This window comes from Pelophylax lessonae, assembly GCF_965119305.1.
Source record: "Pelophylax lessonae genome assembly, chromosome: 11".
Taxonomy (NCBI): domain Eukaryota; kingdom Metazoa; phylum Chordata; class Amphibia; order Anura; family Ranidae; genus Pelophylax; species Pelophylax lessonae.
The window spans coordinates 236432793-236454210 of NC_138778.1; the positions used below are offsets into that span (position 1 = coordinate 236432793).

The 21418-nt window shown below is 48.8% G+C and overlaps 1 protein-coding gene across 1 annotated transcript in view; it reads left to right on the forward strand.

Annotated features, from left to right (window-relative positions):
* Window positions 1-21418, forward strand: part of LOC309566510 (cilia- and flagella-associated protein 337-like) — a 99522-nt gene that overhangs the window by 71729 nt on the left and 6375 nt on the right. Inside the window, exon 18 of the mRNA XM_082271682.1 lies at window positions 1505-1599. Coding sequence (XP_082127808.1) covers window positions 1505-1599 — 95 coding nt within the window. The remainder of the gene's footprint in view (window positions 1-1504; window positions 1600-21418) is intronic.

The window sequence follows — 21418 nt, forward strand, 5'->3', positions numbered from 1 at the left end:
CGGTCCCCCGGTATTATTGTATGTGTAGGGTGGGCAGTCCCCCGGTATTATTGTATGTGTAGGGTGTGCGGTCCCCCGGTATCATTGTATGTGTAGGATGGGCAGTCCCCCGGTATTATTGTATGTGTAGGGTGTGTGGTCCCCTGGTATCATTGTATGTGTAGGGTGGGCGGTCCCCCGGTATCATTGTATGTGTAGGGTGGGCGGTCCCCCGGTATCATTGTATATGAAGGATGGGCAGTCCCCCGGTATTATTGTATGTGTAGGGTGTGTGGTCCCCCGGTATCATTGTATGTGTAGGGTGGGCGGTCCCCCGGCATCATTGTATGTGTAGGGTGAGTGGTCCCCCAGGATCATTGTATGTGTAGGGTGGGCGGTCCCCCGGGATCATTGTATGTGTAGGGTGGGCGGTCCCCTGGGAGCGTTGTATGTGTAGGGTGGGCGGTCCCCCAGTATCATTGTATGTGTATGGTGAGCGGTCCCCCACATTCATTGTATGTGTAGGGTGGGTGGTCCCCTGTGAGCATTGTATTGTAGGGTGGGCGGTCCCCCGGTATCATTGTATGTGTATGGTGGGCGGTCTCCTGGGAGCGTTGTATGTGTAGGGTGAGCGGTTCCCCGGTATCATTGTATGTGTAGGGTGGGCGGTCCCTCAGTATCATTGTATGTGTATGGTGGGCGGTCTCCTGGGAGCGTTGTATGTGTAGGGTGAGCGGTTCCCCGGTATCATTGTATGTGTAGGATGGGCGGTCCCCCGGGTATCATTGTATGTGTAGGGTGGGCGGTCCCCCGGTATCATTGTATGTGTATGGTGGGCGGTCCCCCGGTATCATTGTATGTGTATGGTGGGCGGTCCCCCGGGTATCATTGTATGTGTAGGGTGAGCGGTTCCCCGGTATCATTGTATGTGTATGGTGGGCGGTCCCCCGGGTATCATTGTATGTGTAGGGTGGGCAGTCCCCCGGTATCATTGTATGTGTATGGTGGGCGGTCCCCCGGTATCATTGTATGTGTAGGGTGGGCAGTCCCCCGGTATCATTGTATGTGTAGGGTGGGCGGTCCCCCGGTTTCATTGTATGTGTATGGTGGGCGGTCCCCCGGTATCATTGTATGTGTAGGGTGAGCGGTCCCCCGGTATCATTGTATGTGTAGGGTGGGCGGTCCCCCGGTATCATTGTATGTGTAGGGTGGGCGGTCCCCCGGTTTCATTGTATGTGTAGGGTGGGCGGTCCCCCGGGATCATTGTATGTGTAGGGTGGGCGGTCCCCCGGGATCATTGTATGTGTATGGTGGGCGGTCGTCCGGTATCATTGTATGTGTAGGGTGGGCGATGCCCGGATCATTGTATGTGTAGGGTGGGCGGTCCTACAGTAACATTGTATGTGTATGGTGTACGGTCCCGCGGTATCAATGTATCTTTAGGGTGGGCGGTCCGCCCGGAATCATTATATGTGTATGGTGGGCGGTCGTCCGGTATCATTCTATATTTTTTTCTCTTCTGCAGAATCAGAAGCACTGAAGACCCCGATGTCCAACCAGAGGAGCTGCAGAGTCACAGCGGGGAGGGGGGCACAGTACCTGGAGGCGCACTACAGAGAGGTGGGTGTGTTATATCAGTGATTTATATACATCATATCTGTAATAAGACTGTTACACCTGGGGGTACTCTAATATACCGGATTATTATCACACGGGGGTATTATAATATACTGGGGATTATCACCCCGGGGGTTCTATAAAATACTGGGGATTATCACCCCGGGGGCTACTATAATTTACTGGGGATTATCACCCTGGGGGTACTATAATATACCGGGGTATTATCACCCTGGGGGTACTATATTATACTGGGGATTATCATCCTGGGGGTACTATAATATACTGGGGATTATCACCCTGGGGGTACTATAATATACTGGGGATTATCACCTCGGGAGTACTATATTATACTGGGGAATTATCACCCTGGGGTTGCTATAATATACTGGGTATTATTACCCTGAGGGTACTATAATATACTGGGAATTATCACCCCGGGGGGTACTATAATATACTGGGGATTATCACCCTGGGGGTACTATAATATACTGGGGATTATCACCCTGGGGGTACTATAATATACTGGGGATTATCACCCCGGGGGTACTATAATATACTGGGGATTATCACCCCGGGAGTACTATATTATACTGGGGATTATCACCCTGGGGTTACTATAATATACTGGGGATTATCAGACTGGGGTAATACAATATACTGGGGATTATCACCCTTGGGGTACTATAATATACTGGGAATTATCACCCTGGGGTACTACAATATACTGGGGATTATCACCCTGGGGTACTATAATATACTGGGGATTATCACCCTGAGGGTACTATAATATACTGGGGATTATCCGACTGGGGTACTACAATATACTGGGGATTATCACCCTGGGAGCATTATAATCTACTGGGGATTATCACCCTGGGGGTACTTTAAAATACTGGGGATTATCACCCCGGGAGCACTATAATATACTGGGGATTATCACCCTGGGGGTACTATGATATACTGGGGATTATCACCCTGGGGGTACTATAATATACTGGGGATTGTCACCCTGGGGATACTATTATATACTGGGCGTTATCACCCTGGGGGTACTATAATATACTGGGGATTATCACCCCGGGGATACTATAATATACTGGGGATTATCACCCTGGGGGTACTATAATATACTGGGGATTATTACCCTGGGGGTACTATGATACACTGGGGATTATCACCCTTAGGGTACTATAATATACTGGGGATTATCACCCTTAGGGTACTACAATATACTGGGGATTATTACCCTGGGAGCATTATAATATACTGGGGATTATCACCCTGGGGTACTATAATATACTGGGGATTATCAGACTGTGGTACTAAAATATACTGGGGATTATCACCCTGGGGGTACTATAATATACTGGAGATTATCACCCTGGGGGTACTATAATATACTGGGGATTATCACCCTTAGGGTACTATAATATACTGGGGATTATCACCCTTAGGGTACTACAATATACTGGGGATTATTACCCTGGGAGCATTATAATATACTGGGGATTATCACCCTGGGGGTACTATAAAATACTGGGGATTATTACCCCGGGAGCACTGTAATATACTGGGGATTATCACCCCAGGGATACTATAATATACTAGGGATTATCATTTTGGGATTATTATAATATACTAGGAATTATCACCTTGGGGGTTCTATAATATACTGGGGATTATCACCCTGGGGGTACTGTAATATACTGGGGATTATCACCCTGGGGGTACTATAATATACTGGGGATTATTACCCTGGGGGTAATTTAATATACTGGGGATTATCACCCTGGGGGTACTATAATATACTGGAGATTATCACCCTGGGGGTACTGTAATATACTGGGGATTATCACCCTGGGGGTACTATAATATACTGGGGATTATTACCCTGGGGGTACTTTAATATACTGGGGGTTATCACCCTAGGGGGACTATAAAACTATAATCTATAGTAAGGCTGTGTATGGGAATGGTTGGGTGTGATGTGGTGGGGGTTGGGTGTGATGCAGTGGGGGACGGGTGTTGTGACGGTTCTCACCATCACTGGGAGTGAAGGACAGATACTTAATGGTTTGGATTTCTTCAAATGGGTTCTGTGTTTACACTTATGATAATGTGTATTGTACCTCAATGTCAGAGACAGGCTCTTCCTATTGTTTGTGTATTGAGGTGGGATGTGGATTCTGTTAAGTCTGCCTGTCCCATTGTTAATTGTTAATTAATTCACATATTGTTTCTGTCCAGATGGCTAGATAATTAGTTCAGGTTAATTATATTTCTGTATACAATTTCATCTGCATATGATAATGTAATCAGGCAACCCCTGACCTGTGTGTGGTAATCTGATCAGGATGGGGAGGTACATGCAGTATATAAATCATGTGTGACTGTTCAATAAAGAGAAGATTCCAGTACAAGCGAAGTTGTCGGCTAGTTTTGTATGAGGGCAGCTGGAAAATCTGATATCTATGTTTATGACTGGGAGGAAGCCGTATACTGAGGGAAGCCCACAAACATAGTGTGGGTCGTGGTTCCGTTACATTAGTGGCAAGTGGTGGGATGCTTCCTGCAGTCTGGGACATCCAAACCTCCACCGGGATCCAAGGTCCGGATAGCAGAAGAGGAGAGGTACAGATATCAGCCGCCATGGAAGAGGAATTCGGAAGGAGGTTGTGAGAGATTCGGATACAGCACAGGGGACCGGTGTCAGAGAAGGTCCTGCTAGGATGGTATGATTCAATCCGCTGGGAACTCTGGAAGGAAGTGCTAGCCCGTGAGCAGCAACACCAGGGAAAAATCCTCCCATCCATCCAGGAAAGGTACTGGTCCCAGTATGGATTGTGAATGATGTTTTTGGGGAGACAATCGTACAAGGAATGGAAAGCTGAGATAAGCAGGCTGGTCCAGGTGGAGATGCGGTTGGACGAGAGCTACAGAGCCCTCCACTGGTATGTAACCCAAGTGTGCCCATGGACAGTGGAACGGCAGCCCAATGGAAGGCTTTTGCTATGGTGGCCTGGGGCTGTTATTAGAGAGGCTGTCCAAGGACCCCGACTTTGGAAGCGATTTGGAGTGGTGATTAGAGGAAATTGAAGATTACAGAGAAGAGATCCTGAACATCTCAGAAGGGTTCTGGGCACTGGAAGATTTGGAATTTCTAGCCAATCAGGAATGGGAGCTGAAGATCGCCTACAGACAGCTGATAGACTCTGCTCAGTGCCGGGCCTGGGCTCCCCTTGCCTGGGAATACCCAGAAGTAGCAGCTGACAGTCCAGAAATTCTAAATGAAGAATGGACAATGTGGCACAGTAATAGTGTGCTTTGCTCACCTCCACCCACGGTTTTGGATGCAGAGGTCTTATGGCGGATGCAGAAAGTGCTGATTCCCCTTGACGAACCTGTTTCTGTACAGGACGAGCTTGGATGGAGGAATGCGTCTGTCCAGCTACTGGATAAAGGTATGGGAGAAGAGGAAGCCATCTTCATTCCCCAACCACGGATCACAGATTCAATTGACTTTCCATCGGAGGATGATATGGGTGATAAATCACCCCCCAAAGTGTTGGCACTGGGCCCAAGTGCCACCAGCCTGTGCCCTGGACTTTAACCAATTCCAGAGGCTGGGGATTTAATAGACTTTTCTGCTAAAGGAGGAACTTCCCAGTGAGCCTACAGCAGAAGAGCGGCATCCAGGCATAGCGCTGCTGACCTCTGGCTGCACAAATTGGTGACCCAGGAAGATGCGTGCAAGGCCACTGACTTTACAGTTTACTTCCCTGCGGAACAGCTGGCATCAGGGCCAAACATCACTGAGCGCTGCCCAACACCAACAGCAGCAAAGAGAGAAGAGGCAGCTGAACTTTCTGCAACACCACTGACAGGGACATTGGATTTCCTGCCAGCAGCAGGAAAATCTGTGGAGCGCTGACAACTGGACAGAGGGTCCAAGACCTCTGCCCCACACCTGGGGCAGTTCCAGAGGCCCAGGGTGGGAAGGTGGTGATAACTCCCCAACAGCAGCGGCACAGTTCGGAGAAGAAGGTGGTCATCCTTCCTCCTCAGCGAGAGATCCAATGTCTGGGAGCGGAGGAAGCCGGTCTCCCTCCCCAACAGTTAACTGGAGCGGATTATGTGGAGTCCCCAGCAGAAGTGCTGGCAACGGCAACAGGGCAGAGTGCTACCAACCTCTGCCCAGCACCCGCAACAGCTACAGAGTTCCAGGAAGCTGGGGAAATCAGCCCCTTGCCCCAGCGACATGCTGATGAAGTAAAGATTCTACACCCAGCTCTGCCCCACACCTGTGGCAGTTTTGGAGGACCAGGGTGAGAAGGGAGAGGAGGTTGTTGTCCTCCCTCCCCACCAATCAGTCAGAGCGGAGGAAACGGTCTTCCCTCCCCAGCCAGGATTTGTGTATCTGGGAGACGGTACCAGAGGAAAGTTGTCCCAACCGTCAGATGAGGGTAAGGAAGATGGAGCAGCCGACTCCCCTTCCCAGCAGCAGACGGCGCCCCAGAATGATGACACCAACCCAGCAGAAGAGCTGGCAACAGAGCAGAGTGCGGTTGGCCTCTGCCTTCAACATACAAAAGATGGAGTTCCTGTGGTATTGGATTGGACTGCGGTCTTCACCTCTATATACCAGGGATGCTGGGCAGTCGGCCCAGGTCCCCAACAGCATGAGGGAGTGAGCCCAGCCACCCTGTCTTCTCCAGTGGCTGAAAGGACTCCAGGGAGAAGGGCCAGTCCAGGCTTCTTCCCCACAGCGGGTATGTTCTACGAGAGAGGCAGAGGTTGGCTGGGTGAGTAATGCTCCATTCGGGACAATTTGTTTGGGGTACTGTGTGGGTACAGAGATTGGGGGACAGGAACTACAGACTACCTTCAAAGTCAACCTGTTTGGGTTCTCCTCCTGTGTTAGTCTCCTTCTGAAAGGGGAGAGATGTGATGGGAGTCACTTTGGTCAGAGGGCCCATGGAACACAGCTTACCTTAGAGAGGTTGGGAAATCCCTCTCTCAGTCCCCTAGGCCCCTCTTATGTGTAAGTCCCCCTGTGTCTATTAGGGACACCGGGTGCCCAAGAAGCCCAGTCTGGCCTGCCCAAACCAGACTTCCACAGACTGATCGGCTATGAGAGCTCCATGCGCCCTGCCGGGACAAACTTACAAACTATGTGGAACTTTGTCAAGGAAGCTGCCATGATGGATTGACTCTTTGGGACTTGTTACCCGACTAACTCAGGCACAGACCAGTGTTGCCAACCGTCCGTGTTTTTACGGACAGCCCGTAAAATCAGGGCACTTTAAGGCTGCCCGTAAATGCCCGTAGGAGCCAGTAAGTGCCAGTAAAAATGGCTGCTTCGGGCTCAGATTAGAACTGCGCATGCGCAGTTCCGGAAATCATCCAGTCTGACTCGACGAGTCATCCGATCTTGAGTCTGCCGCCACCCACTGGTGATGTCATGCCGCATGGGACGGGAGGCGGGACTCGGGAGCCGTCGTAAAAATTTAAAATGATGCCGGGCGGGAGGAGGATACCGGACTCGGTTCACTGCACACAGCCACACACACGCGGCGTCGGCAAGAGGCGGGACTCGGGAGGATGCAGCTTTTACATCTCTGTAAGCCAGGTCAGGACCGTCAGGATCACCCCATTGCTAGATAGCAGCTTCCTTCCACGGTGAGAGAAGCATTGGCTTTACTGGGCACTGCACTGGCGCTGTGGCTAGAGAAGTGGAGGACAGGAGGACACTCATTAAAGAAGATGGCAGAGGACAGTGCCTGTGGGGACTAAAGGGGGCACAGGACAGTACTATGGGGGTCTGAAGGGGGCAGAGGACAGTGCCTGTGGGGACTAAAGGGGGCACAGGACAGTACTATGGGGGTCTGAAGGGGGCAGAGGACAGTGCCTGTGGGGACTAAAGGGGGCACAGGACAGTACTATGGGGTCTGAAGGGGGCACAGGACAGTACTATGGGGGTCTGAAGGGGGCAGAGGACAGTGCCTGTGGGGACTAAAGGGGGCACAGGACAGTACTATGGGGTCTGAAGGGGGCACAGGACAGTACTATGGGGGTCTGAAGGGGGCAGAGGACAGTGCCTGTGGGGACTAAAGGGGGCACAGGACAGTACTATGGGGTCTGAAGGGGGCACAGGACAGTACTATGGGGGTCTGAAGGGGGCAGAGGACAGTGCCTGTGGGGACTAAAGGGGGCACAGGACAGTACTATGGGGTCTGAAGGGGGCACAGGACAGTACTATGGGGTCTGAAGGGGGCACAGGACAGTACTATGGGGTCTGAAGGGGGCACAGGACAGTACTATGGGGTCTGAAGGGGGCACAGGACAGTACTATGGGGTCTGAAGGGGGCACAGAAGGACAGTACTATGGGGTCTGAAGGGGGCACAGAAGGACAGTACTATGGGGGCTGAAGGGGACACAGAAGGACAGTACTATGGGGGCACAGAAGGACAGTACTATGGGGTCTGAAGGGGTCACAGAAGGACAGTACTATGGGGGCTGGAGGGGGCACAGAAGGACAGTACTATGGGGGCACAGAAGGACAGTACTATGGGGGCTGAAGGGGTCACAGAAGGACAGTACTATGGGGGCTGGAGGGGTCACAGAAGGACAGTACTATGGGGTCTGAAGGGGGCACAGAAGGACAGTGCTGTAGAGGGTATATGAAGGTGGGCAGAGGAGGACTCTGCTGTGGGAGGGTGATTTAAAAGGTGGCAGAGGTGGACACTGATGTGGAGGGTGAAGGGGGGCAGATTAGGACACTACTGTTGGGGGGAATGGGGGGTGTCTGCAGCCTCTCAATACCTCCTGTACCATGTCCGCGCAGCCTCTGACCATCTCCTGTAGAACGTCCGCAGTCTCTGACCTCCTCCGGTATGATGTCCACAGCATCTGACCACCTCCCGTATCATTTCCGCAGCCTCTGACCACCCTCAGGTAAGTGACAGCGCTGCCAGGCCAGTCTAAGGGGGGGGTCACTGATGTAAGGGCTGGGTGAATACAATAATGTAAGGGGGAACTGATGTAAAGGTTTCCCCCTTATAGCAGGGAATCCCCCCCCCCTTACCTTAGTGTAATTAATCTGTGGAAGGTGGTCTCTGGTCACCAGAGTCCCCCCCACCCCCCTATCAGAGTTCCTGATATTCCTCTCTACATCAGAGTCTGCAGTATTCTCCCCTTACAGTGCGAAGGGGGAACTCTGCGGACCCTGATGTAAAAGGGAACTCTGATGTAAAGGGGAATGCAGTGGACTCTGATATAAGGCGGTTTCTGGTCACCAGAGCACCCACTTAAATCAGAGTTCCTGCTTAAATCAAGATCTGCAGCACTCCTCTTTATGTCAGAGTTACACTGTAGGGGAAATCCTGAACACTCTGATATATGGGGGAACGCTGTGCTGGCTGGGTTATATTAATCTGATCTTCATGTAAATGGAGAAATATGGTTTTTGACTTTTGTTTAACTTAAACACATTGCTAATAGCGCTATCTACATGTTTATAGTTTAAGTATTGATATTTGCACGGTTTAGCACTGAAAACAGCCTGTTTATGTACATTTTTGCCATGTCAGTAAAAAATTGGTGCCGTCCGTAAATTTTGGACGTTCTGCCAGTAAATTTCCCTCCGGGGGGTTGGCAACACTGGCACAGACCGATTGGAGGTCTGCTACCTGGTTAGTCTACCTTTGGGGGGGAAGATATGTGACGGTACTCACTGTCACTGGGAGTGAAAGACAGATACTTAGGCCCCATGCACACGGGGCGTCAGAAAAAACGAGCTGCAGAGCCACTTCTAACGCCAGGATAAAGCAGCTGTAAAAACGTGCTTTTAGTAGCTTCTGCCAATGGCGTTATCGCATGTTTGGCCACGTTGGCTTTTAGCAGCCTTTTTCTGCCTCCATTCAAAACCAGTGGTTGCCTATGAGCAGTCTTTGATGCGGCTTTCAGCCCACTGATTTGAATGGAAGATGATCCGACTTGTGGTGCGACTTGCGCTCTGAGGATCTTGAGGGGGAACACCACGCTAAAATGGAAAAAAAAAACGGCGTGGGGGTCCCCTCAAGGTTCCAAACCAGGGCCACGCCTCAAAAATACAGTAGGGGTTGAGTGTAATGCGGTAAGGGTTGGGTGTGATGAGGTGGGGGTAGGGTGTGATGAGGTGGGGGTAGGGTGTGATGAGGTGGGGGTAGGGTGTGATGCGGTGGGTGTAGGGTGTGATGAGGTGGAGGTCGGGTGTGATGAATTGGGGGTAGGGTGTGATGTGGTGGGGGTAGGGTGTGATGTGGTGGGGGTAGGGTGTGATGCGGTGGGGGTAGGGTGTGATGTGGTGGGGGTCGGTGTGATGCGGTGGGGGTCGGGTGTGATGCGGTGGGGGTTGGGTGTGATGCAGTGGGGGTTGCGTGTGATGAAGTGGGGGTCGGTGTGATGCGGTGGGGGTCGGGTGTGATGAGGTAGGGGTCGGGTGTGATGCAGTGGGGGTAGGCTGTGATATTTACATAGTTAGTGAGGTTGAAAAAAGACATCAGTCCATCCAGTTCAACCTATGATGTGTGTGTGGGTTTGCTGTTAACCACACATTGTATACCCCTATATGTTGTACATTGTATTCCCCTGTATGTTGTACATTGTATACCCCCTGTATGTTGTACATTGTATACCCCTGTATGTTGTACATTGTATACCCCTGTATGTTGTACATTGTATACCCCCTGTATGTTGTACATTGTATACCCCCTGTATGTTGTACATTGTATACCCCTGTATGTTGTACATTGTATACCCCTGTATGTTGTACATTGTATACCCCTGTATGTTGTACATTGTATACCCCTGTATGTTGTACATTGTATACCCCTGTATGTTGTACATTGTATACCCCTGTATGTTGTACATTGTATACCCCTGTATGTTGTACATTGTATACCCCTGTATGTTGTGGTCTTTAAGGTGCCCATCTAATAGTTTTTTGAAACTATTGATGCTCCCTGCTGATACAAATGTTTGCGGAAGAGAATTCCACATCCTTACTGCTCTTACAGTGAAGAACCCCCTGCGTATTTTAAGGTTAAACCGCCTTTCCTCTAGTTTTAGTGAGTGGCCACGTGTCTTATTGTATTCCCTTTCTCTGAATAGTTTGTTCCTTATGCTCGGGTCACCAGTACAGTATTTGTACATTGATATCATATCCCCCCTCAATCGTCTCTTCTCCAGAGAGAATAAGTTCAGTGCTTGTAGTCTTTCCTCATAGCTGATGTCCTCCATTCCCCTAATTATTTTTGTTGCCCTTCTCTGGACTTTCTCCAGTTCCAGCACATCCTTCCTGAGGACCGGTGCCCAGAACTGGACAGCATACTCCAGATGTGGCCGGACCAGAGTCTTGTAGAGCTGGAGAATAATCTCTTTATTTCTGGAGTGAATCCCCTTTTTTATACATCCCAGTATTCTGTTGGCTTTGCTTGCAGCGGCTTGGCATTGCATGCCACTGCCAAGCCTGTTGTCTACCAGTACCCCCAGGTCCCTTTCCATCCTAGACTCACCCAGAGGTTCCCCCCCTAGTGAGTAGCTTGCTTTCTGGTTTCTGGCCCCCAAGTGCATTACTTTACATTTTTCAACATTAAATCTCATCTGCCATGTAGTTGCCCCCCCCCGTTATTTTGTTCAGGTCCGCTTGTAAGGTTTCCACATCCTGCATAGAAGATATTGGCATGCCTAATTTAGTATCATCTGCAAATACTGAGATTGTACTAGATATCCCCTCCTCTAGATCATTTATGAATAAATTAAACAGGATTGGTCCCAGGACAGAACCCTGGGGGACCCCACTTTCCATACCCACCCAATCCGAGTACTCCCCATTAATCACCACCCTCTGTACTCTCCCCTGGAGCCAGTTCTCTATCCAGGTACTCACCTTATGGTCCATACCTACCTTCCTTAGTTTGTACAGTAATCGTTTGTGGGGAACGGTGTCAAAGGCCTTTGCAAAGTCCAGATACACCACATCCACAGGTTTACCTTTATCCAGATACACCACATCCACAGACCTTCCTTTATCCAGATACACCACATCCACAGGCTTACCTTTATCTAGATACACCACATCCACAGACCTTCCTTTATCCAGATACACCACATCCACAGACCTTCCTTTATCCAGATACACCACATCCACAGACCTTCCTTTATCCAGATACACCACATCCACAGACCTTCCTTTATCCAGATACACCACATCCACAGGCCTTCCTTTATCCAGATACACCACATCCACAGACCTTCCTTTATCCAGATACACCACATCCACAGACCTTCCATTATCCAGATACACCACATCCACAGGCCTTCCGTTATCCAGATACACCACATCCACAGACCTTCCTTTATCCAGATACACCACATCCACAGACCTTCCTTTATCCAGATACACCACATCCACAGGCCTTCCTTTATCCAGATACACCACATCCACAGACCTTCCTTTATCCAGATACACCACATCCACAGACCTTCCTTTATCCAGATACACCACATCCACAGACCTTCCTTTATCCAGATACACCACATCCACAGGCCTTCCTTTATCCAGATACACCACATCCACAGACCTTCCTTTATCCAGATACACCACATCCACAGACCTTCCTTTATCCAGATACACCCCATCCACAGACCTTCCTTTATCCAGATACACCACATCCACAGGCCTTCCTTTATCCAGATACACCACATCCACAGACCTTCCTTTGTCCAGATACACCACATCCACAGACCTTCCTTTATCCAGATACACCACATCCACATGCCTTCCTTTATCCAGATACACCACATCCACAGGCCTTCCGTTATCCAGATACACCACATCCACAGGCCTTCCTTTATCCAGATACACCACATCCACAGACCTTCCTTTATCCAGATACACCACATCCACAGGCCTTCCTTTATCCAGATACACCACATCCACAGACCTTCCTTTATCCAGATACACCACATCCACAGACCTTCCTTTATCCAGATACACCACATCCACAGGCCTTCCTTTATCCAGATACACCACATCCACAGACCTTCCTTTATCCAGATACACCACATCCACAGGCCTTCCGTTATCCAGATACACCACATCCACAGACCTTCCTTTATCTAGGTGGCTGCTCACTTCATCATAGAAGGTTAATAGATTGGTTTGGCAAGAACAATTTTTCATGAATCCATGCTGATTACTACTAATAATACCGTTTTCATTACTAAAGTCTTGTATGTGGTCCCTTAACCCCTTCCGTACCGCGTCATGTAAAAAGACGTCGGCACAAATCCTTTCTCGATCCGGGCGGACGTCATATGACGGCGCCCGGATCTCCCCGCTACTGCGCGCCCCCGGGGCGCGCAGCGCGGCGATCGGGGACGAGGCTCGTCCCTCGGACAGAGCCCATCCCCGATCTAGGTAAAGAGCCAATGAAATTGGCTCTTTACCACGTGACCGGCTGTGTCCAATCACAGCCGGTCACAAATGTCATCAGAGAACACGGTAACTAGCTGTCACCGTGTTCTCCTCCTCACACACTGATCCTGTGTGAGGAAGAGAGTGCGGTAACAGCTAGTTACCAACTACAGTGCACCCTAAACACACTGATTCCCCCCCCCCCCCAATAAGGAGCACCTGTCACTAGCCCATCAAAGTACCCGAGTACCTGTCACCAGCCCATCAGGCCATCAGGTACTCTGATGACAGGTACTCGGGTACTCTGATGACAGGTACTCGGGTACTCTGATGACAGGTACTCTGGTACTTTGAGTACCCGTCACCGGAGTACCCGAGTACCCGAGTACCTGTCACCTACCCAACAGAGTACCCGAGTACCTTCCACCTGCTCATCAGAGTACCTGACACCTGAAGTACCCGAGTACTTGCCACCTGCTCATCAGTACCCATCACTACTCATCAGTACTCATCAGTACCCATCAGTACCTATCACCTATTAGTATCAGTACTGATCATCAGTACCCATCAGTACAGTATCACCTATCAGTATCAGTATTACTCATCAGTACCTATCACCTGCCTGTCACCTGCCCATAAGAGTACCCGAGTACCTGTCACCTGCCTATCGGAGTACTCAAGTACCTGCCACTTGCTCATCAGTACCAGAGTACCTGTCACCTGCCCAGCAAAGTACCCGAGTACCTGTCACCCTTCATACAGCCACCATGTCTAAGTCCAAAAAGGTTTATATACTTCCTCCGTTTAAACCTAAATACCGGTGTTATGGCAGCAGATAGCTGCCATAACCCTGGTATTTTTTTAAACGGTGGACGGTTGGCTTTCCGATAAGGGTGGTCCCAGCGGCAGATTCGCCGCGGGATCACCCTTCCGGGGTGGCGGAAGAGGTGCCCCCCCCCCTCCCGCTGCATTCTGGTCCTTTTCCCCGCTTACCGGACCCGCCGGCAGCGGGGAAAACGATCCGGTCCCAGATCCTCACAGACAGGATGTCGAGTGAGGGCAAGCTTGCCCTCACTCGACTCTATGGTCTTGGAGGACCGGAGCTACGGCAAACGTCGTTGCCTAGCAACCAGTTTAAAGGTCCCTTTTTTTTTTTTCATTTTATTTTATTTTTTTTTATTTTTTATTTTTTTTATTTTTTCTATCTTTTAGTGTACTTGTGAGATCTGAGGACTTTTTGACCCCAGATCTCACAAAAAAGAGGTCCTGTCGTGCCTTTTTCTATTACAAGTAATGTTTACATTTCTTGTAATAGAAATAAAAATGATCAATTTTTTTTTTTTAAAAAAAACAGTGTAAAAATAAAAAATAATAAATAAAATAAATAGTAAAAAAAAAAAAAAAAAATTAAAGCGCCCTGTCCCCGCGAGCTCGCGCGCAGAAGCGAACGCATACGGAAACCCCGCCCACATATGTAAACAGTGTTCAAACTACACATGTGTGGTATCGTCGCGATCGTTAGAGCAAGAGCAATAATTTGAGCCCTAGACCTCCTCTGTAACTCTAAGATAGCAACCTGTAGAAATTTTTAAAATGTCGCCTATGGGGATTTTTAAGTACCAAAGTTTGTCACCATTCTGTGAGCGTGCGCAATTTTGAAGCATGACATGTTGGGTATCTATTTACTTGGCGTAACGTTATCTTTCACATTATGGAAAACAATTGGGCTAACTTTACTGGTTTCTTATTTTTTAATTAAAAAAAGTGAATTTTTTCCCAAAAAATTGCGTTTGGAAGACCGCTGCGCCAATACGGTGTGATAAAAAATATTGCAATAATCTCCATTTTATTCTCTAGGGTCTCTGCTAAAAAAAAATATATAATGTTTTGGGGTTCTAAGTAGTTTTCTAGCAAAAACAACTGATTTTAGCTTGTAAACACCAAATGTCAAAAATAGGCCTAGGCAAGTGGCTAGGATGCATGATGATGCTCCTTGGATGTTGGGCCCCTCTATATGGCTAGGCTGTGAAAAAGTCTCACACATGTGGTATTGCCATACTCAGGAGGAGTGGCAGAATGTATTTTGGGGTGTCATTTTTGCTATGTACATGCTATGTGTTAGGAATATCCTATAAATTGACAACTTTGTGTAAAAAAAAAAAAAGTTTTTATTTTTTTCCCACATTTTCCAAAAACTTGTGGAAAAAAATGACATGTTCAAAGGACCCATAATGCCTCATAGAATATACGTTGGAGTGTTTGCTTTCCAAAATTGGGTCATTTTGTGGACTTTTCCATTGTATTGGTGCTCTAGGGCCTTGAAAAGTGTGATAGGTAGTAAGAAAGTTTTATGTGTATTTATGCTCCTAAAACGCCTTATGGTGCTACTTGGACGTGGAGTCTCTTTTTGTGGCCAGGCTGTGTAAAAGTCTCACACATGTGGTATCACCATACTCAGAAGGAGTAGCAGAATGAATTTTGGGGTGTCATTTTTGCTGTGTACATGCTATGTGTTAGAAATAGCTTATAAATTGACAACGTTTTGGGAAAAAAAAGAAAAAAAATGTTTTCTTCATTTTCCCAAGAATTGTGGGGAAAAATTATAACTTCAAAAAACTCACCATGCCTCTTACTAAATACCTTGGACTGTCTACTTTACAAAAAGGGGTCATTTGGGGGGTATTTGTACTGTCCTGACATTTCAGGGCCTCAAGAAAGGAGATAGGCCATCAGTACATCTGGTGTGATAAATTTTCAGTAATTGGTACCATAGTTTCTAGATTCAATAACTTTCACACAGACTAAATAATATACACTAATTTGGGTTAATTTTACCAGAGATATGTAGCAGTATAAATTTTGGCCCAAATGTATGAAGAAAAAATAATTTTTTGCAAAATTTTATAATAGAAACTAAAAAAAAGTGTTTTTTTTGCAAAATTTTTGCTCTTTTTTTGCTTATATCACGAAAAAAAAAACCCCAGTTGTGATCAAATACCACCAAAAGAAAGCTCTATTTGTGTGAAAAAAATGATAAAAATTTTGTTTGGTTACAGTGTAGCATGACTGAGCAATTGTCATTCAAAGTGTGAGAGTGCTGAAAGCTGAAAATTGGTCTATGCAGGAAGGGGGTCTAACTGCTCTGTATGGAAGCGGTTAACATCCCCTCCAAAATCTTGCACACTACTGATGTTAGGCTGACCGGCCTATAGTTACCCGGGATATATCTCGGCCCCTTTTTAAATATTGGTACCACGTTGGCTTTTTTCCAATCAGCTGGCACCATACCCGTCTGTAAACTATCCTTAAAGATCAAGAATAATGGTCTGGCAATCACCTGGCTGAGCTCTTTAAGAACCCTCGGGTGCAAGCCATCCGATCCCGGTGATTTATTTATGTTAATTTTCTCTAGTTTAGTTCTAAGTCTATTTTCTGTTAGCCATGGCGGTATTTCCTGAGGTGTGTTGTTTAGTTCGGCCTTACAAGCGGGGTTCGTGTAGCCCCCCGATTCTTTTGTGAAGACTGAAGAGAAGAAATTATTTAACACTTCCGCCTTTTTCCTGTCCTCTGTGGCCAAAACTCCCTTATCGTCTTTTATGGGGCCAATGTGTTCTGGCTTCGCTTTCTTACTCTTTATATACTTAAAGAATTTCTTGGGGTTCTTTTTACTCTCCTCCGCTATATGTCTCTCGTGTTCTATTTTAGCCGCCCTGATTTCCCCTTTACATTTCTTATTACGCTCTTTGTAATGCTTAAATGCTGCCAATGACCCCTCAGCCTTGTATTTTTTGAAGGCCTTTTCTTTAGCTCTAATATACATTTTTATGTTGGAGTTTAGCCACCCAGGGTTTAGTTTTGCTCTTTTAAATTTATTTCCCTTTGGAATGCACTGGCCAATCCCTTTGTTTAGTATGCTCTTGAAGCACTCCCATTTTTCCTCCGTGTTCTTTGTTCCCAGGGTTCTATCCCATTTGATATTTTCTAGCAGAGAGCGCAGTTTTGGGAAATTGGCTCTTATGAAATTCAGTGTCCTTATATTACCCTTGTGTTTCCTATTACTATAATTAATACTGAAACTAATTGCCCTATGGTCACTGTTTCCTAAGTTGCCCCGTATTTCTATATCCGTGAACAGGTCTGTATTGTTGGTAATCAGTAGGTCAAGTACCGCATTGTTTCTTGTCGGTGCGTTCACCATCTGACCCATAAAATTGTCCTGCAGAACATTTAGGAACTGCCGAGCCTTGGCTGAGGTTCCTTCTGCCCAGTCTATATCAGGATAATTAAAGTCCCCCATTATAATGACATTTCCCATCCTTGCTGCCAATCCTATCTGTAACATGAGGTCCACCTCACCCTCCTCCCTCTGGTTGGGGGCCTATAGCATACGCCCAATATTACCTTCCCCACCGTGCCTTTCCTTTGAAGCTCTACCCATAGGGATTCTGCCTCGTCCATAGCTCCATTATTAATATCATCCCTCATATTTACCTGTATACTGTTCTTATTATACAGACATACCCCTCCCCCTTTTTTACCCTCTCTATCTCTGCGATAAAGGGAATACCCCTGAATGGTCGCCATCCAATCATGAGAGCTGTCAAACCAAGTCTTTGTTATCCCCACAAAATCTAAGTCCTCCTCATACATCAGTAGCTCCAGCTCTCCCATCTTGTTGGCCAGGCTTCTGGCATTGGTATACAAACCTCGTAATTTTGACCGGTTACATTTATCCTCATTTGATGTTTTTAGGCTGCTCTTGTGATTTTTCCCCATACCCACCCTGGGTATAGGAGCTCCGAACACCCTACCGCTAATGCCCCCATTTCTGCCCTCTGAAACTTGCTTTCCACTGGCTAATTCTACATCTGTACCCTCCCCCTGATGTGGTGGGGGTAGGGTGTGTTGAGGTGGGGGTCGGTGTGATCTAGTGGGGGTCAGGTGTGATGCGGTGGGGCTCGGTTGTGATGAGGTGGGGGTCAGGTGTGATGTGGTGGGGGTCAGGTGTGATGCAGGTGGGGGTCAGGTGTGATCTAGTAGGGGTCAGGTGTGATGCGGTGGGGCTCGGTTGTGATGTGGTGGGGGTCAGGTGTGATGAGGTGGGGGTCAGGTGTGATGCAGGTGGGGGTCGGTGTGATGAGGTGGGGGTCGGGTGTGATGCGGTGGGGGTCAGGTGTGATGTGGTGGGGGTCAGGTGTGATGAGGTGGGGGTCAGGTGTGATCTAGTGGGGGTCAGGTGTGATGCAGTGGGGCTCGGTTGTGATGTGGTGGGGGTCAGGTGTGATTAGGTGGGGGTCAGGTGTGATGCAGGTGGGGGTCGGGTGTGATGCGGTGGGGGTCGGGTGTGATGCGGTGGGGGTCGGGTGTGATGCGGTGGGGGTTGGGTGTGATGCGGTGGGGGTCAGGTGTGATGCGGTGGGGGTCGAGTGTGATGCGGTGGGGGTTGGGTGTGATGCGGTGGAGGTCGGGTGTGATGCAGTGGGGGTAGGGTGTGATGAGGTGGGGGTCGGGTGTGATGCGGTGGGGCTCGGTTGTGATGAGGTGGGGGTTGGGTGTGATGTAGTGGGGGTCAGGTGTGATGCAGGTGGGGGTCAGGTGTGATCTAGTAGGGGTCAGGTGTGATGCAGTGGGGCTCGGTTGTGATGTGGTGGGGGTCAGGTGTGATTAGGTGGGGGTCAGGTGTGATGCAGGTGGGGGTCGGGTGTGATGCGGTGGGGGTCGGGTGTGATGCGGTGGGGGTCGGGTGTGATGCGGTGGGGGTTGGGTGTGATGCGGTGGGGGTCAGGTGTGATGCGGTGGGGGTCGAGTGTGATGCGGTGGGGGTTGGGTGTGATGCGGTGGAGGTCGGGTGTGATGCAGTGGGGGTAGGGTGTGATGAGGTGGGGGTCGGGTGTGATGCGGTGGGGCTCGGTTGTGATGAGGTGGGGGTTGGGTGTGATGTAGTGGGGGTCAGGTGTGATGAGGTGGGGGTTGGGTGTGATGTAGTGGGGGTCAGGTGTGATGCGGTGGGGGTTGGGTGTGATGTGGTGGGGGTTGGGTGTATTCTGGTCCTGGCATTGCTTCCTCCTCTTCTCTGGAATTATCCAATTCTTCCCATCCTCGCTCCATTTACTCATCTCACAACTCTTCCCCGCAGACCGCAATGTCCTGGCCGCCCTCCACCCCCTCCCGCTGGCATGGCTTCTTGTGGTCGAAGAGTCGGTGCCAGCGGCAGGATGTGGGCTGCTGGCTGAAATGACTCTGCTGAGGTGATGATGGCAGAGATGAGGAGCACGGGTGACACATTCCCTGAGAGCTTTGTCTAGACTGACACCCTCCCCCCTCCCCCACACAGGACTATGTCTGCATATAGACTATAGCTACAGTGCCAGGAAAAAGTATTCACACCCTTTGCAATTTCCCACATTTTCTCATGTTATAACCAAAACCGTAAATGTATTTTATTGGGATTTTATGTGATAGACGACACAAAGTGGCCATAATTGTGAAGGGGAAGGAAAATGATAAATGATACAAATAAATCTGTGAAAAGTGTGGCTGCATTTGTATTCACCCCCCTTTACTCTGATACCCCGAACTAAAATCTAATGGAACCAATTACTTTCAGAAGTCACCTAATTAATAAATAGAGTCCCCCTGTGTGTAATGTAATCTCAGTATAAATACAGCTGTTCTGTGAAGCCCTCCGAGGTTTGTTAGAGAACCTTAGTGAACAAACAGCATCATGAAGGCCAAGAAACACAGCAGACAGGTCAGGGATAAGGTTGTGGAGAAGTGTAAAGCAGGGTTAGGTTATAAAAAAATCTCCCAAGCTTTGACCATCTGACGGAGCGCTGTTCAATCCATCATGGGAAAATGGAAAGAGTATGGCACAACGGCAACCGTACCAAGACATGGCCGTCCACCTAAACTGACCGGCCGGGCCCCTACCAAGACATGGCCGTCCACCTAAACTGACCGGCCTGGGCAACCCTACCAAGACATGGCCGTCCACCTAAACTGACCTGCCTGGGCAACCCTACCAAGACATGGCCGTCCACCTCAACTGACCAGCCGGGCCCCTACCAAGACATGGCCGTCCACCTAAACTGACCGGCCGGGCCCCTACCAAGACATGGTCGTCCACCTAAACTGACCAGCTGGGCCCCCACAAAGACATGGCTGTCCACCTAAACTGACCAGCCTGGGCAACCATACCACGACATGGCCGTCCACCTACACTGACCGACCAGGCCCCTACCAAGACATGGCCGTCCACCTAAACTGACCGACCGGGCCCCTACCAAGACATGGCCGTCCACCTAAACTGACCGACCGGGCCCCTACCAAGACATGGCCGTCCACCTAAACTGAGCGGCCGGGCCCCTACCAAGACATGGCCTTCCACCTAAACTGACCGGTCGGGCCCCTACCAAGACATGGCCGTCCACCTAAACTGACTGGCCAGGCCCCTACCAAGACATGGCCGTCCACCTAAACTGACCGGCCAGGCCCCTACCAAGACATGGCCGTCCACCTAAACTGACCAGCCAGGCCCCTACCAAGACATGGCCGTCCACCTAAACTGACCGGCCGGGCCCCTACCAAGACATGGCTGTCCACCTAAACTGACCTGCCAGGCCCCTACCAAGAAACAAAGAAAGCCGGCTTAAAAAAGCAAAAATATGGCTTTTTGGATAATATGGATTTTGGGGGTGTAACGGAACCACACTGTGTTTGTGGGATTCCCTCAGTATACGGCTTCCTCCAGTCTTGATTATAGGTATCAGATATTCTAGCCGCCCCCCATACAAAACTAGATGGAACTTAGCTTGTATAGAACTGGGATATTTATTTGAACAAACTCACACCGAATAAATACAGGATGGGCATCCCCCTCCTGATCAGATTACCCCACACAGGTCAGGTGCCTGATTACATTATCATACGCAGATGAAAATTATATACAGAAATATAATTAACCTGAACTAATTATCTAAAGAACAACCAACACAAACAGTATTCTACTTTGCTACCAGTAACTAATAGATGACAATGATTCAATCAAACTGAGCCAATTAACTAGCAGACTGCTGCCCTCGAGCTTATGAAGTACAATACACATTATCATAAGTGTAAACACAGAACCCACAGTAGATAAAAGGTGAGTAAATCAGCATATTCAACAATGGGTGGAAGACAGGTGGTTGAGCTGATGATATTACCATCTGCTATGATGGGTCTGACTGTCTTGAGGGGACATGGACTTGAATCCAAAGTAACATTACTCCAAGGACCCCACAATATAGTGTCTGTCTTTCATTCCCAGTGACGCTGAGTACTGTCACAGGGGGGAACTTCATGTAACGGACCCCGTACTC